The sequence below is a fragment of the Lepisosteus oculatus genome, chromosome 6 (genome assembly GCF_040954835.1).
Source record: "Lepisosteus oculatus isolate fLepOcu1 chromosome 6, fLepOcu1.hap2, whole genome shotgun sequence".
In the NCBI taxonomy this organism is placed as follows: Eukaryota; Metazoa; Chordata; class Actinopteri; order Semionotiformes; family Lepisosteidae; genus Lepisosteus; species Lepisosteus oculatus.
This window is the reverse complement of record NC_090701.1, coordinates 4,715,405-4,731,497: the sequence shown is the minus strand read 5'-3', so window position 1 is coordinate 4,731,497 and position 16,093 is coordinate 4,715,405. Positions and strand designations below refer to the sequence as shown.

General features: G+C 43.2%; 3 protein-coding genes across 3 annotated transcripts; 2 read left to right on the top strand and 1 right to left on the bottom strand.

Annotated features, from left to right (window-relative positions):
• Positions 1–289: 289 nt before the first annotated feature.
• On the top strand, positions 290–6,357 carry bphl (biphenyl hydrolase like). The gene is made up of 7 exons (XM_069190910.1): positions 290–440; positions 1,326–1,429; positions 2,194–2,360; positions 3,340–3,493; positions 4,123–4,254; positions 4,771–4,894; positions 5,545–6,357. The coding sequence occupies exons 1-7, from the start codon at positions 334–336 to the stop codon at positions 5,633–5,635; spliced, it is 879 nt and encodes a 292-aa protein (XP_069047011.1). The 5' UTR covers positions 290–333; the 3' UTR covers positions 5,636–6,357.
• Positions 6,358–6,825: 468 nt separating this feature from the next.
• On the bottom strand, positions 6,826–13,127 carry LOC102688593 (tubulin beta-2B chain). The gene is made up of 5 exons (XM_069190908.1): positions 12,545–13,127; positions 11,979–12,242; positions 11,128–11,236; positions 9,558–9,668; positions 6,826–8,211 (listed from the first exon to the last, which is right to left on the bottom strand). Exons 2-5 carry the CDS (start codon positions 12,033–12,035, stop codon positions 7,151–7,153), a joined length of 1,338 nt encoding a protein of 445 aa, XP_069047009.1. The 5' UTR covers positions 12,036–12,242; positions 12,545–13,127; the 3' UTR covers positions 6,826–7,150.
• A 526-nt stretch (positions 13,128–13,653) lies between these two features.
• psmg4 (proteasome (prosome, macropain) assembly chaperone 4) lies at positions 13,654–16,004 on the top strand. Its single transcript, XM_006634564.3, has 3 exons — positions 13,654–14,028; positions 15,410–15,485; positions 15,762–16,004. The coding sequence occupies exons 1-3, from the start codon at positions 13,852–13,854 to the stop codon at positions 15,881–15,883; spliced, it is 375 nt and encodes a 124-aa protein (XP_006634627.1). The 5' UTR covers positions 13,654–13,851; the 3' UTR covers positions 15,884–16,004.
• Positions 16,005–16,093: the final 89 nt, after the last annotated feature.

The following is a 16,093-nucleotide window of genomic DNA, read 5'->3' as shown; positions in this document are numbered from 1 at the left end:
AATAGCTTATATTGTGTATGCACGAAGATCTTTTTTTTTTGTTCGCTTCATTTCCTCTGTGCTTTATGAACAACCTTTAAGAGTCGTTAAAACTTCTAACTTCGGACTGCAACACGGTCTTGACGTTTTGCTTACGCACTTTCGAAAGCAAAAAAAAAAAAGGCAACACGACCAGTCTCACTAAATTTACACGGATGTTTTTTTTTCTTACAAAAAAAACACAATTATTGGACACCCATTTCATCTCGCGGAAAGTGTGTGATGGGGTGGGGAAAAAAAGGGGCGAAATGAAACATTTGTTGGAGTTGGTGGAGATTCAGGTGCGGGAGAAAAATGGCGTGGAGGCAGATCTGTCGAGGCTGGAGGTCGGCCCAGCGCCCAGCGCCCGGCGGCGGAGGTGCGCTCAGGTCCGGAGCGCCCGGCCAGCCGCTGCTGTACTGGTAACGCTACACTTTCAGTGATACTAACGTGTGACGAGCACAGGGACGACCAGAGACGTGGCGCACTTTCTTTTGCACGTTTGGTTATATTGCTTATATTGTTGGGTTTTTTTTTAATTTAAGAAAGCTGGCACATTCGCCGGCGAGTCCCTGTGTGGAAGCCGGACTCGTCACTGATTGGGTGACCAGAGAAGTCCTTGGGTTAATGTAGCGTGCTTGGGAAAAGGGGTTAAATGACGCGGTGAAACTGTTTTTCAGTTACAGTACATTCAGGCTTAAAAGGTTTCAAAACGGGTTGTGTTTAATGTGAGAGGGTGTGGGATTCTGACCCGGGGAACTGGAGACAGAGGTACCTAGTGACAAACAGGATTCCTTGCCACTTCAATGTAAATCAAGGCAACGCAGTTGACAAAATTGGACTCATGCCAACAATCAAAGTCCCAGCTCTGCGTTTATGAATTAGCTGGGTTAACAACACGGTAGTTGTTGTTTCTTTTTTCAGAACCGACATTCACAACAGCCCAAAACCAGACAGGTTTCTTTCTATTGCTGCCTTGGCGGACGGTGTGACGCCGGACTGATGCACAGAGATGATGGTCCAGAGGGAAGCCGGACTTGGCTTGTTGTGTTTGAGGAAAATTAAGATGTTCACAAAAATAAATCACTTGGCTGTATTGTGCAGTTCACATTCAACCTGTGAATGGGAAAATAAACTTTCCTGGGCGAGCTGTCGCGGCTTTCATTTGACTCTTGGCCTGTCTGTTTTTTTTTTAAGTTGTGTGGTTAGATAACTATAGGTTTTCTATAGGTTTGTTCGCTATCGTTATTCTTTTAAAACAGATACTTCACGCATTATTTTGTTGTTGTTGTCGTCGTGTTTCACAGCACCTCTGTCCAGTCAGCCAGGAGGCGGGTGAATGGAGTCGAGCTGCACTACCGACAGACTGGGCACGGAGGCCACGCAGCACTGCTGCTGCCGGGATCTCTAGGTACAGAGCTCACGAAGACAATCCTGCACTTCCAGGTCTCGTCATTCTGAGATTTTAAGTCGCAATTACAAGAAATAAAATCGGAATTCTGAGATACAAAGTCGCAATTGCGAGATCTGTGAACAGTCATAGCAACCGAAGAGGAAGTGTACTTTTTGCATAACCTACAGTTTATATATACAGTAGTTTGCAGAGTTACAGGATATTCACTGTACTGTATATATGTGAAACGGGTTGTACTATATTTGTGAGGCGCAAATGTTGGTAACATGCCCCTGCAACGATTTAGTTTTTTGAAAAACAGGCATGAGATTTCGGATTTTTTTCAAATAACAGTAAAATCTTTTTAATCAAAGCTCTCATTTTTCAGTTCATATCATTAGTATGAACTGTTATGATACACAGAAATAGTGTGTGTGATGACTGCAACACCATGAGTTTTGCAAATGGGTATTTAAGCACCCTGTTCATTGCTGTGAAGAGACACATGGGGTGTTTAAAACTGCGTTCAAAGGAATTTTTTGTTGCATTTTTGCAGTTTGAGGCAGGTAACAGAGGGCACATTCCACAAGCACACGTAGTTAAGATTGGAGGTGATACTGTACGCTTTGTGGGGTTCCCACATAATTGAGCTTTTTTCCTTCTAGAAATAAACCATTTGCTTTTGCCTGCGCCCTGAGTAGGCCCTCTGTGTTTCGAGAGCCTGGTGCTGTTTTTTCTTAGACTCTCCATTGGCTGTTCTGTATTGCTATTCTGCTGTTAAGGTAGCGGCCAGACAGACTTCGGCCCACAGCTGAGGTCTCTGAATAAAGAACGCTTCACCATCGTGGCCTGGGATCCCAGGGGCTATGGGCTTTCTAGACCTCCAAAGCGGGACTTTCCCCTGGACTTCTTTGACAGGGACGCCAAGGATGCTGTGGGCCTAATGAAGGTCAGAGTGCAGTTTGAAATTCAACCCTGTCTCGTTGACGAAACATATTATGTAGCAGGTCAAGTGGGTAGCTGTGTCATTAGCGTAGGCTGTAAAGGAACAGGTAAAGGTTTATTCCATTCTGAAAAGAGAAGAAAAGAAACACAGCATTTCAGCTGTGGAGCCTTTTTCAGGCGTGAAGAAGGCTCCACAGCCGAAATGTTATGTTTCTTTTCTCTCTTCAGCATGGAAAAAATATTCTGGCCTACAGTAAAATAAGATCACTTTATTGGCCATATACAATTTCTTGCATTAGGAATTTGTCTTTTCGCAGACCCCAGCTTGCTCTCCATAAGACACACAGAGAGGGAGAGAAGCTTGGGGTCACAGCGCAGGGTCAGCCATTTATACGGTGCCCCTGGAGCAGCTGGGGTAAAGGGCCTTGCTCAGGGGCCTGACGGAGTAGGATTCCTCTGCTGGCCGTGGGATACAAACCAGCAACATTCCAGTCACAGAGCCACCACTCTGCCCTTCAGGAAAAAATCAGTAGCACTGTTTGTTTTACCGCCAGTAGTCTGTTTGCATCAAGACCTTAATGTACTTCAGCAATACAATATATGCTCAGCCAATACAGCAGATATTATTCATGAGAACGAAAAGGTCAGTTTTCTGCCTTTTATGACAAGACGAGAACAGCGCCAGGGGTCAATAAAGAAAACTCCAGATTTTGGACTGCCCATTCGCGTTTGGAATCCTCTCGAGTGAAATCTCTTTGCCCTCAAAGGCAATTTTTATGTTTTCCACAGCTTCTGTGAATATTTTAAACCCTGTGGTCACAGGACGTGTAAGCCATGAGAAATTCAGTTCCTAATCTGTGTGCTGGGAAAGTTGGTTTATGATCATCTGAGTGAAATCTAAATGGCAGCTTGAGGGAGCACTGATTTCGATTGAGTTTGTGTGCTCCTCCAGGAGCTCTGAAGGGTGTGTCATTGATTTTCAGGCATTGAATTTTAAGACATTCTCTCTGTTGGGCTGGAGCGATGGTGGAATAACAGCACTAATTGCTGCTGCGAAGTTTCCCACAGCCGTCAGAAAGCTGGTCGTGTGGGGAGCCAACGCCTTTGTCTCAGAGGAGGATTTGAACATTTACAATGGTGAGGTGTGAGACCCAGTATCGTTTATTTTATTGATCAAGGGAAACTGGAGAGGATGATTTAGTTATAGTCTATCATTTTCATTTTCCTATTTATAGAGACGCTCACTGCTGTAAATTTTCGGCTGAAAATTATTTTCAGTGCGTCATTTGGCGTCTTAAGAAATTAAGTGCAGGTGTAATGTAGTTCTCTTGGGTAGTGAGGTGATTTCTATTTCTATTGATTTTTTTAAGGTGTGTTTTAAACTGTGAATCGGCCTGTTTTTGTGAACAGTTTTTCATTGTTAAGCCAGAAACTCACGAGCAATAAACAAAAAACACTTAACCATAATGCAACACCCAGAGACCCCTATCCTCTAATCGATATCCCTCCCAAATCCATCCCCCACCCAGGAAAGAGGTCCACCCCATATTCCATCATACTTGAGTTAAGACTCTGGGCTCGCAACTTGGTGGCTATAGGTTCGAATCCCAACGGAGACACAGCCCATTCACCTTTGAGCAACGTGCTTCAGCTGAACTCTGCCAGTAAAATACGCAGCTGTATGAATGGGTGCAGATCTCAGTTGCTTTGAGTAAAAGCATCAGCTGAATGAAAAAGATAATACTGTTCCTTTTGTTATTGAATAGCTCTGAGAGATGTTTCAGCCTGGAGTGAAAGGATGAGGGCACCGATGAGGGAGCTGTATGGTGACGAATATTTCGCTCAGACCTGGCAGGCGTGGGTGGACGGCATCAGTCAGTTTGCACAGAGACCTGACGGTGAGACCAGGGAGGCTGAGGATTTGGGGAAAACAGCTTCCGAGTCGGAAAGCTTTTGTGAGAGGATGTGAAATGCCCTGGCACAATAATCAGAGAGAGTCGAGTAATTGAGATATTCCCAACATTTCAATGAATAGAAAGTGTGTTTTATGGTAATGTTTTTTTTTTTTTACAAGATTCATAGCATTTTTTAAACCTTTTAATTACAAATATATTGCGGGAAATATTGTTAGCAGGTATTAAAGTTATAAAGTGAACTGAGTGCAGCAGCAGTAAAGATTCCAGGTGCAGCGTGTGAATTGCTCTGGGACGGGGCCAGTACGCACCTGCACACCTGATGAATTCACCTGCTTACAGTTTCTTTTTTGGAAGGCAAACCCAGACAGGTCCATCCCCAGATCAGGGTAAAGCTATTTTTTTTTAGTGTCGACGCGGCACTCCGATTCCTCCATTGTCCCTGTATTGTCTTTTTACCACGTTGAGATCCGTTTTGTTTTCTGCGGGTTTGGGCTTCAGGTAGCATTTGTCGGGAGCTGCTACCCCAGATCGCCTGCCCAACTTTAATCGTCCATGGTGAAAAGGACCCCATGGTGCCACGTTTCCACGCTGAATATCTCCTCCAGCACATCAAGGGCTCCCGGTGAGGCAGCTCGTACCCCCGCCAGGGACGTGCCAATACGGCAGCAGAAATTGAGCCGCTCCTCGTGAGACACAGCTGAGATGAGATGGGTTTACTGTATTGTGCTGAGTAAGGAGGTCGCAGGTCTCCTGGGGCAGAGGAATACAAATCTTCATTAGCCCAGCCTAATGGAATGGCAAATAACTGAAGTCTGCAATCTGACAGGAAAATGACTGGAAAGGTGGATGGTGCACAATGAATAATTTAAGTTTCTTTACAAGAAGATGCATTCGTTGATGCACAGCGGCAGCGATCATTTGAGTAATTAAGTTTTAACTGTGTTTTGTATTAGCTGCTTTACATAAAATGATCACGGCAAGATCACTTCATTTCTCCAAAAGAGTTATTCTGGCCCAGGGAGGGAGATGGAACAGCAGTTCAGATAATTAATGCAGCACAGTCTCATGAATATGAAATTGAATATGTTTCACACTAGAAACAGCATTTAGTTGTGTAATGTTTTCTTTTTTTTTTGTTTTAATAGATCCCATGTAATCTGCCAAAATGTGGGATCTAACATAGATGTAGAACCCATATGTGTGTGAATGAAAACTTAAAAAATAGATTTTATTTAAGATACATAAAATCTAAAATCATGTTATTTTTTTCAGGCTTCATCTAATGCCAGAAGGCAAGCATAATCTACACTTGAGGTTTGCTGGAGAGTTCAATAACCTGGTTGAAGAATTTCTTTGCCTTTGATAACTACAGTGGTGAAATAACCCTGAATTGTAAATGTCTTCTGGCATCAAACATCAAAAAGGACATATTACAGTAGCCTCAATTGGCAACACTCATATGTTCCCTAAAACTGATCAGGTTATTAAATCAGCTGTGCTTTTGATGTTTGGAAACAGAATACTGTCGGATGTTTGACCAGAGTAGTGTTTTGTAATATCTTGTACCATGTTAAAAGGTGCTGTATATGCCGAACAGTTTGTAGATGGAGACAAGTGTTTTGGAAGTCTGCAGATTTATCTGCAGATTGTATGATGTGTTTAAAATGATATGGGAAAATTATATGTTTTAAGAATAATATAAAAATTATTCAAACTATGTTTTGAGTATTCAGAAAAAAAGTTTATGAAGTCTTTATAGTACATACTTAAATGTAGTGCTATTTTCTGGATTATAGTTCGTTGTTTACATCCATGAATGTAAATATTTTTTCTCTGATATTTTGCACAACTCTGATAACTTGCTTTACTTACCAAATATTCAGCTGAGTTAATATTTGAGATATTTGTTCCAGAGCAGAAAGTTAAGACTAATCTTGGACCTGATGTTACTTTTGATAAGCAAGTTCCAGATGATTGCTAATCTTGGTCTGTCGAACTACCCCAAAATTCATTTTAAATGGTGGATATTCATAATCACACTTGACACTGGGTAAATTCTACAATAAACCTCTTCTGCACAGATTATGTGCATGTGTAGTGTTGAGGTTTTTTTTAGAAGAATCAGAGAGAAGACTGATCGAGTACAGTGATATACAATGGGGAATATACATTGAAATATGACTGTGTGTCTTGGAGGTCCACATGGAAATGCATGCAACTCTTTGAGATGTAAGCAAGATCAAGAGTGGGTCTCCCTTACGCCCCAAAGTTTTGGTAGTTTACTACTATTGAACCCTGAGCCAAGCTGTAGACATTTGTATTTAGGATCCTGTACGTCTGCTTAGCAAGTGGGAACTGGTAGTCAAAAGAGGAAAACACTCAAGTCATTTCAAGCATGTGTACTGTAAATGTGAGAAACACACAGGCAATATTGTGGCAGAAAGAAATTATTATTTGCGTGTGTTCTTATAGGGGTATGTTATTGTCATCATACCTTACTTTTGGGATTGAATTTGCTGATTTAAGAAACAATTACAATTACACTGGAAGGTCCACAGTTTAATGCTGGCACACATTTTATTAAGTTTTGAGAAACCTTTAATACCAGACGTAAATTCATCATTCACCCCATTTTCCTCACATAAGAATGGGAGCGCATACACTGCCAAAATGTTAATGAATTTCTCATCAGTGTGAACAAACAAATTGTAAAGAGATCATTTCTGTTTTCCACACAACCGCACAAAAAAATTCTGCTCGACATCAACCACGGTTACAAAATACAGAATTAAGCTGCATGTCTCAATGATGGTTTTAAAGGCTAAGACTTTAAAAAGTGTGCTTCGAGCTGAGGTGACCCACTGTGCCAGTCTGGACTCTACGCCTCGTCTTCCCCCTCGTCTTCCTCAAACTCGCCCTGCTCATCCGCAGTGGCGTCCTGGTACTGCTGGTACTCGGACACCAGGTCGTTCATGTTGCTCTCGGCCTCCGTGAACTCCATCTCGTCCATCCCCTCTCCCGTGTACCAGTGCAAGAAGGCCTTGCGCCGGAACATAGCGGTGAACTGCTCCGAGATGCGCTTGAACAGCTCCTGGATAGCAGTGCTGTTCCCGATGAAAGTGGCGGACATTTTGAGGCCCCTTGGGGGGATGTCGCAGACGGCGGTCTTCACGTTGTTGGGGATCCACTCCACGAAGTAGCTGCTGTTCTTGTTCTGCACATTGAGCATCTGCTCGTCCACCTCCTTCATGGACATCCTACCGCGGAAAATGGCTGCCACGGTGAGGTATCGCCCGTGCCGAGGGTCGCAGGCCGCCATCATGTTCTTGGCGTCGAACATCTGCTGCGTTAGCTCGGGCACAGTCAAGGCACGGTACTGCTGGCTGCCGCGGCTGGTCAGCGGCGCAAAGCCGGGCATGAAGAAGTGAAGGCGAGGGAAAGGCACCATGTTGACGGCAAGCTTGCGCAGGTCGGCGTTCAGCTGCCCGGGGAACCGCAGGCAAGTGGTGACCCCACTCATGGTGGCCGACACCAGGTGGTTCAGGTCTCCGTACGTGGGCGTGGTGAGCTTCAGGGTGCGGAAGCAGATGTCGTAGAGGGCTTCATTGTCGATGCAGTAGGTCTCATCCGTGTTCTCCACCAGCTGGTGGACCGACAGAGTGGCGTTGTAGGGCTCCACCACGGTGTCCGACACCTTGGGGGAAGGCATGACGCTGAAAGTGTTCATGATTCTGTCAGGGTACTCCTCTCGGATCTTGCTGATGAGTAAGGTGCCCATGCCCGAGCCGGTGCCCCCGCCCAAGGAGTGGGTGAGCTGAAAGCCTTGCAGGCAGTCGCAACTTTCAGACTCCTTCCGGACCACATCGAGAACCGAGTCCACCAGCTCCGCGCCCTCGGTGTAATGACCTTTGGCCCAGTTATTGCCGGCCCCACTCTGACCTAAAAAATTAAAACAAGAATCACGTGTTTTAAACACTGTGAAAGAGCCATGACTGATGATTCTCCCGGTAGTGCTGAACCATGTTCATTGTCTATCTCTTGTAACGGATACAAATACATTGCAGATTATTCGCCTGTTAATAAGTTTGTAGGTTTCAACAATGTTTTATTAGAGCAATGAAGGTGTAAAGAGGTCACAGATACTGTAGTCACTTACCAGGTAAGGGGAAAAAATCACTTATTTTTTGGCCTATTCATTCATTCAATAAAGGCAGCTCAGAAGCCTGCAAGCTGAACTGCTTGAACTGATTGAAGATTACCGTTTGTCTTTCTTATGAATAATGAGACAAAGCATTCCCTGTTATGAACCTCATGCCCCCCCAGATGAATTATTCTTCATGTATAGATAATTCTTTTTGCCACATGTTAACAATTGGAGGCCACAATCACAATAAGTGACATTATTAAGGGCCTTCTAGTTTCCCCAGACTGTAGAGTACAGGTCTTTCATTTTAAAACATATCCTTTTCATAATGGACAACCAGAAGGAAAATCTCTGGACTACATTTTTAGGTTTGTGTTGTGTTAATAAAGCTATTTTTTGATTAACAATTGTTTGATTTTGAAATAATTGTGTGACTTTATTGGTAATATTGTTCTCGGGTTGAGAGACTTAAAAGGCACATTCAAAGCGTTTTGAACGGCCATAATTTGTTCTCTCTGAAAAAAAAAAACCAGTCCATCTCATACTTCAAAACCTGTGCTACATTTCCATTTATTTCCACTTTATATCAACTATATTGTCTCTGGCTTCAATATTTAAATAGGTTCTGTATTATATTTTTTCAGCAAATCTGGAGTAGGTAACTCCTCCTCTGTCCCCATTTAGCTGTAATAATCAGCACTGCAATGCAGCTGTCATCCCCACTGTGACCTGAGTCACTCCTCTCAGCCGAGACGCAGAGACTTACACTTATCTTGCTGCGTCACACCGGGCCTTTTTTTTTAATTATTTCCCAGTTTCGAGGTTTCAGTATTTGAGTTCCAGTCTGCATGTGAGACGACACCCTTTCCTTTATCAAGAGTGGGTCTCACAGGGGGAAAGCAGCCCTGAATACTGAAAGCGCCCTCCTTCCTCTCTTGGCCGACGGTGAAGGGGAATGTCTGTGAGTGCACAGGCTGGCACCGGGCCCAAACCCACTCCCTAAACCCACTGCGAAGCTGGAAGAACCAGCATACTGTCCGTTTAGCCCACTCTTTGCTTTCAATTAATGCTGAAACAAACACAAATCTCAGGATGCCGAGGTCTGAACTGCAGGCGTTAACACGGTCTAATCGAAGCTTACCAAAGACAAAGTTATCCGGCCTGAATATTTGTCCGAAAGGCCCAGACCTGACGGAGTCCATTGTGCCAGGCTCCAAATCCACAAGAATAGCACGAGGCACGTACTTGTTACCTGGAGGAAGGACAAGGCATCCATTGTGAGTCGACAAAGCAACGCTTACCGCGTCGTGCACATTGCTTTCAAGACTAATGTAGCGTCGCCGCGTCCTGCTGCATTCAAGACGCAAAATGGATAACCCTGCTGTTCGCAGCGCCAAAGCTGCCGAGCTCTCTAAAAGGAATGCAGCTGAGGACTCTCTTAACTGTGTGTCGGGAGACAGCCGTTTGAATGTTGTCTGTGTATTTCTCACTGGTTCCCTTGGAAGATGGCCACACACACACCTAAAACGTGACATTCGTGGGGCTTCGCATTAAATTTCCCCACAGCATATTATGAGGAAATCAAACTGTAACCAAAACAATTCTGTAAAACATACAAAGGATGGCAACTGATATCTTCTGAGGGAAATTCTATTTGTGTAACAGCCTATTAACTGATATTTTATTTTCTGATAACAAGAGAGATTTGGATCCCATGAATAAGGGAAAATGATGACATTTTTGTATTCTCTACCACATTTTTGCATTAAGTGACATTATTAAGGGCCTTCTAGTTTCCCGAGACTGTAGAGTACAGGTCTTTACATTTTAAAACATATCCTTTTCATAATGGACAACCAGAAGGAAAATCTCTGGACTAAATTTTCAGGTTTGCGTTGTGTTAATAAAGCTACTTTTTGATTAACAATTGTTTGATTTTGAAATAATTGTGTGACTTTATTGGTAATATTATTCTCGGGTTGAGAGACTTAAAAGGCACATTCAAAGCGTATTGAACGGCCATAATTTGTTCTCTCCGAAAACAAAACCAGTCCATCTCATACTTTAAAACCTGTGCTACATTTCCATTTATTTCCACTTTATATCAACTATATTGTCTCTTGCTTGCATATTTAAATATGTTCTGAATTATATTTTTTGCAGCAAATCTGGAGCAGGTTAACTCCTCCTCTGTCCCTATTTAGTGTCTTGGGCGAAAAAAAAACAAGAAACAAAAGTGTCAACTGGACTAAAATTGAGAAAAACTGCGTCTTAACTGTAACCTGGTATCGTACAGAAGCCAGTTCATAACCTAAAACACGTTAATGTCTCCCTATACCCAGGGCAATTTTTCACTTCGTGCGCTGTCTCGGCACTTAAGGTGCTGAAAAATAGCGCTTTCGCTCCAATGGAGACAGCGTGGTTAATTATCTGCTATAGAAATCAATAGCCATTACTACGGATCGTGCTTTGAGGAAAAATATAATTACAATACACCAATCGTCATACTTAGCAAGGGAACGAGTCTGTTACCTTGAAGCATCTGAATAATCTTAATTTTAGGAAAGTGAAGCTTATCGGTTGCATTCGGCGTACGTTTCTCACGCCGCGCTTTCAATAAATGCCTGGATAAAGCGCAAAATGATGTCTTAAGCACACGAATACCCCGTGCAACCCATCCCGTTTAGTCGAGAGACGTTTTGGCGTTTTACCGCTGGCTTCATTGTAGTAGACGTTGATTCTTTCCAACTGCAGATCGCTATCCCCGTGGTAGCTGCCGGTAGGGTCGATGCCGTGTTCATCGCTTATCACCTCCCAAAACTGAAATACAAAATCACACGAAACTTCTATTTTCTCTTAACTGTATGCGAGACGTAAGGTGCCCGCATCGCTTTAGACCAACGTGCTATTAACTTTGATATTTTTTAATGAAACGGGTAAGAAATGACAGGGCGTCTAAAAATGGACCATTTAAAAAAAGAAGATGTCTGTGGACGTCTTAAAAAAGCTCTATACAATGAAACGCAAGGAATATTACCCCACATTCATCTCTCCCAGTGACACGAATCAAAGAAGACCGCACCCATTTCTCACAGAGAGAGGCACAGTCCTTTGTGTACTGAGTAGGCATGAAGAGCTCATTCACACATTAATGTGGCGAAATGGACAGATCACGCTAATGAAACACCAGAATTTAGCATAGTATATCACATATCATATGTGGGATTTATATTGTAAAACGGGAATGCGTTATATCTAAAATCACTTGACTAAGTCATCTGAGTATTTGAAAAAAGTAAAACGATTCATGATAGAAAATGACAGTGTGTGTCATCCCTACAAATTAACACTCTTGTGCATCAAACAAGTCTACAGACATAAACCTGCACCGTTTTAAGTTGATCTGGAGATGACGTGCTCTCTCCGTTTTCTTTCTTTTTTTTTCCTTCCTGTCATTATTTCCAACAACCGTCCGCGAAATGGGGCGGTCGGCCTGATTATGTGGGAAAACTCGTGAGATGAGGACAGAAGCACAGGGGACAAGCGCGTTTAACCCCCTCACCTTGGCCCCGATCTGGTTTCCGCACTGCCCAGCCTGGATATGCACAATCTCACGCATCCTTGCGGCTCCGTCGGGATCCTCGTCTTCAGGCTAGCGAGAACTGCTCCTCTCTCCCCGCTGCGGGTACCGGGGTCTTATAAACCTGCAGGTCGGGCGGTGCGCGCCGCCGCCGAGACGCACTTTCCACAGCTGATTGGGTGACGTCATAGCAGCCTGGGTTCTCGGCAGCGCGGCCCTCCTATCGGGGGACGCGCACTTGAAACGCTGAGAGGATTCCGCAACGTGTTAGTTTTTTTTAAAAATTTCTGTCTCCCCCTCTTAACTTTTTTTCTTAAGTTCAAGAGGAAGAAAAAAAAAGCATAGTCCAAATAAACCAGGTTACTTATTCAGTACCGATTTGTTGGCTGTTTCTACTGTAACTGGAATTCCAGAAGATGCACTGAAAGCCTTATATGGATGGGATTGGAAGTTGTTTTTTTTTTTAAAGAAACAATCTTACAAGACTGGTGTCGCTACAGTGGTGTCTGGGAGCGGCGTCTACAGTATGTGTGCGGACAGTGTCTTACCCGGCTCTCATCACAGTGCACGGTGAGGTGGAAACCGGAGGGCTGTCGTTTCGCCGGGTCTCGAATCTCATTCAGTTTGAAGTGTGCACCGACCGACTCGCACCGCCTTATCAAATGCACCTTGAATAACGAATCGGGGGGCAAACCGGCATTCTGGGCTGCGACACGCCTAAAATCCGCCACTGCGCTTGCCGAGGAAGCGAAGCGGTCGGTGCCGCTGGCAGGCCATAATTATTCCGCTCACATTGCATTGCGAGACGGGCGACATGACGGGGTTCTGCTCCTCATCCGGCGGGACGGTCCCACGTCTCTGCCTGCGGGTGTTGCTCTGAAGAGAGCGCTGCCCAGTCACGTCCCCGGCCTGAGGTCCAATCTGACTGCAGGTTCGCTGCGTACAGACACCCCGAAATCCTGCAGAGTCACCGGCCTGCAGAACCAGGACTGAACAAACCCCGCATTTCTCAGCTCTGCCGGCCGACTTGTCGTCGGTCTGTATAGCAGATGCACTGATTGATGGACCCCCGGAAGATCATTTTATTTTCTCTATAAACATACCGAATTAAAAAAGAAAGATAGTGTAAACTGTTATTTGTCATTCCATGCGTATAGCTACTGTTTATTAAAACTGTTCTATCTGAAATTGTAACGTTTCATACTAGGAAATATTGTCTTGAGTTATTAATATAATTGACACAAAATGAATTTAGCGTGTTTGCGACCGCACACACTGACTACCGAACATGTATTGCTTCTTTTTTTAAAAAAAAATAAATGAGTAAACTCATTCCCTGCACAGGTTAACAAGGGTCGAGTAATGCAGTGTTTGAAAATTTTGTGATTTAGACATCCAGCCGTAAGAGGCCAGTAGTTTCAAAGAGTCACCCGTGATGTCCCCTCGAAGCTTATTTACTTGTGAACAGGTAAGGGTACAGTATATCCTAAGCTGAAAGGAAAAGAAAGGAGTGGCACAACCTTTCGGCTGCGGAGTGTTCTTCAGCTGTGTGCTTCCTTGCAATTCACAATGTGAAGAGAAATTAAAAATAGATATATAAGTTATTAGTTTCCTGCTCAATTAAATATGTATATTAATTACTGCGCGCTCCTAAAACGCAGATGTTCTTATAATAATGATAGGCTTATTGGCACGCACACCACGCCGCAGTTCAGCGTGCAACAAGTCGGATCCGTGCCGAGATCGACTAGTCGAGCCTATTCGGCCGGAGCGCAAGCAGGAAGTGACTTGCACAAAGGTGACGGCATGAGTGGAGCTGTTCAGGGTCTGATCCGCATCAAGCAGCACGGGGAGGATGGAAAGTGCAAGTTCCAGCGCAAACGAAGGAACCATCTCGGTCCATAATTTTTCCGAGAAGATTCTGGAGCAGGTTGTTCACTTCCATGTTATGAAAATGAAGGACGGATTCTTCCTTTGGATCGGGGCGAGCTCGGTTCTTTCTAACCTAGCTGTGGCCATGTGTAGCAAATATGTGAGTTTTTTTTCTCTTAATACTACTACTTGCTGCTGCTACTAGTAATAGCATTGGTGCGTATGAATACTAAAATAGCAGAATTGCGTTCTCCGGTCTTCTTATAAAATCGTTACTTTAACTGGAATCTGGAAATATTGACACAATTGCATGTGGAATTAAGGGGTTGTCCGAATCGACATTAAAATAATCCATCACGGAGCAGCGATATCGCATTGAGTCCTGCAAGTACAATGAAAGTTTCTGAATGTGAGAGCTGTAGTTGCTGACGCAAGTATAGACGCCCTGCATCTTCAAAAAAACCTTATTCGCAGAATCGCTGATTTTGTAAAATGTGTGCATCTGAGGAAACAGTTTCTCCCACCCACTGTGTTGTATATAGGTTTATTACATAGAAGTCGTAATCACAATTCCTGGTAGTTCAGGACGATGAAACAGCATTGTCAAGTGTGTGTAGTGTAATAATGTGCCCCCTAGCAGTGAGAAATGGTACTGCACGAAATGGCAACCTTCCAGCCACAGGCGCAGATCCTGAGCCACAGAGCCACCGCTCTGCCCGTTGGAAGTCCAAGCTGCAGCTCTTTAACTACAGCGTGCTCTGTTGCTGATCTTTTTATGCTAAATGTTTCGTGTGTAAGTGCTGAATCTGGTTGTGGTCCTTGTCTCTGTGTTATCCCGGGCGTCCTGTGAATTTCTCCCTCATCTCCCTGAGCCCCCGCAAGGTTTATCCAAGAGGAGATGATGTGTTCATTCGATCCAGGTACTCAAAACCCTGAACAGCATTGACCAAATTGAATCAGTGGGCTTTTTCCAAGTAAGCAATGATTCAAGGAGACAGGGATACGGGTGGTAGTTTGGAATACGGGACAGACAGGTGAAGACACTTGTTTCCTCAGGAGATCTACTGTAGCTCCCCCAGACTCGTATTTAAAACTGGCTTGATGGAATTCTAAGATTTTTCTAAAACCTACTGGCAGGCAGAATGGCCCCTTCTTGTTTGTAGTCTTTTTATGTGTTTAATAGTTATGTCATGTAATACATAAGAATAACACTAAAGATAGGGGGTTCTAAAACATATCCGTGACAGTGAATATTGAGGTGCTCTCTTAATGCTTAATATCAGAGTTTGTTAGCAAAAGTGAATGTATGAATTCGTACATGAAAAGAAAATGTATCGACGTGTCCAGTTGGCAGTAGGATCTGTTTGCTGAAGTACAAGCTCTCTAATTTGGTCAATTAATCATACAAAATATTCTTAGATGAGGTACATTTTAACTAGCTTTATTTATATCAACAGGATCCTGGAGTCATGCGTTCAGAATTTCTTATGGAAATACTTTGTTTACTGTGTGTTTTATGTTTTATGTTTTCCCACCTCCAGGACTCTGTACCTTTGGCAACCTTAGTTTTTGGAGATTCTTCTGACACCTCTCCAAGTTCCCTGGCACAAAGATTAAGTAGGATTTTCTTCCTTGTTTTTAGAAGGTTTTCTTTATTTGCACAGAAACAACACTGATTCATTAACTTTTACGGTGCACTACTGAGATTAGGGGATGACAGTGATTTTCAAAGCGATTTGTCCAATATTGTAAAGCCAAATAATTGAAAATGTTTTCATTTAGATGTAATTGTGATTCATTCTTTAGCATCTGCCTTTTCCATTAATACAAATTCAAAAGCATATATGCTACTTTCTGTGCTCATATCGTACACTTTTTCTTTTTATGTTCTAGCCAAGAAGACAAAAAAGCAGGTCTTTGTCAGCTACAATCTTCCCTCCACTGAGGCCAACCTCACATTGCTCGTGGAAAACCGAGTAAAGAAAGAAATGGAACTTTTTCCCGATAAGTTCTAGACTTTTCAGAGTTCGCTTTTCAGATAAAGGAAAGCTCTGTATCTTTTTTCCTTGGTATTTTTCATGTTTTGTAAGAAAATGTAAAGAAAAATAAAAAAAATCCCCCCTTTAAATTATTCTATACATGTTTACTATGAGCAGTTCTTTCTCCTGAGTATTAATTCCAACATTTAAAGCAGTAAACCTATAAGAGTTTTCAATGACTATTTA

Bases quoted from the DNA above. Each gene is read 5' to 3' on its own strand.
- bphl (XM_069190910.1), top strand. From the start codon at position 334: ATGGCGTGGAGGCAGATCTGTCGAGGCTGGAGGTCGGCCCAGCGCCCA. The intron at 1,430-2,193 runs GTACAGAGCTCA...TCTGCTGTTAAG, and splicing joins GCTGCTGCCGGGATCTCTAG to GTAGCGGCCAGACAGACTTC. The intron at 2,361-3,339 runs GTCAGAGTGCAG...ATTGATTTTCAG, and splicing joins ATGCTGTGGGCCTAATGAAG to GCATTGAATTTTAAGACATT.
- LOC102688593 (XM_069190908.1), bottom strand. From the start codon at position 12,035: ATGCGTGAGATTGTGCATATCCAGGCTGGGCAGTGCGGAAACCAGATC. The intron at 11,237-11,978 runs GTGAGGGGGTTA...TTTGTATTTCAG, and splicing joins GAAACCAGATCGGGGCCAAG to TTTTGGGAGGTGATAAGCGA. The intron at 8,212-9,557 runs GTAAGCTTCGAT...TTAATTTTTTAG, and splicing joins GCCGGATAACTTTGTCTTTG to GTCAGAGTGGGGCCGGCAAT.
- psmg4 (XM_006634564.3), top strand. From the start codon at position 13,852: ATGGAAAGTGCAAGTTCCAGCGCAAACGAAGGAACCATCTCGGTCCAT. The intron at 14,029-15,409 runs GTGAGTTTTTTT...TCCCACCTCCAG, and splicing joins TGGCCATGTGTAGCAAATAT to GACTCTGTACCTTTGGCAAC. The intron at 15,486-15,761 runs GTAGGATTTTCT...TTTATGTTCTAG, and splicing joins TTCCCTGGCACAAAGATTAA to CCAAGAAGACAAAAAAGCAG.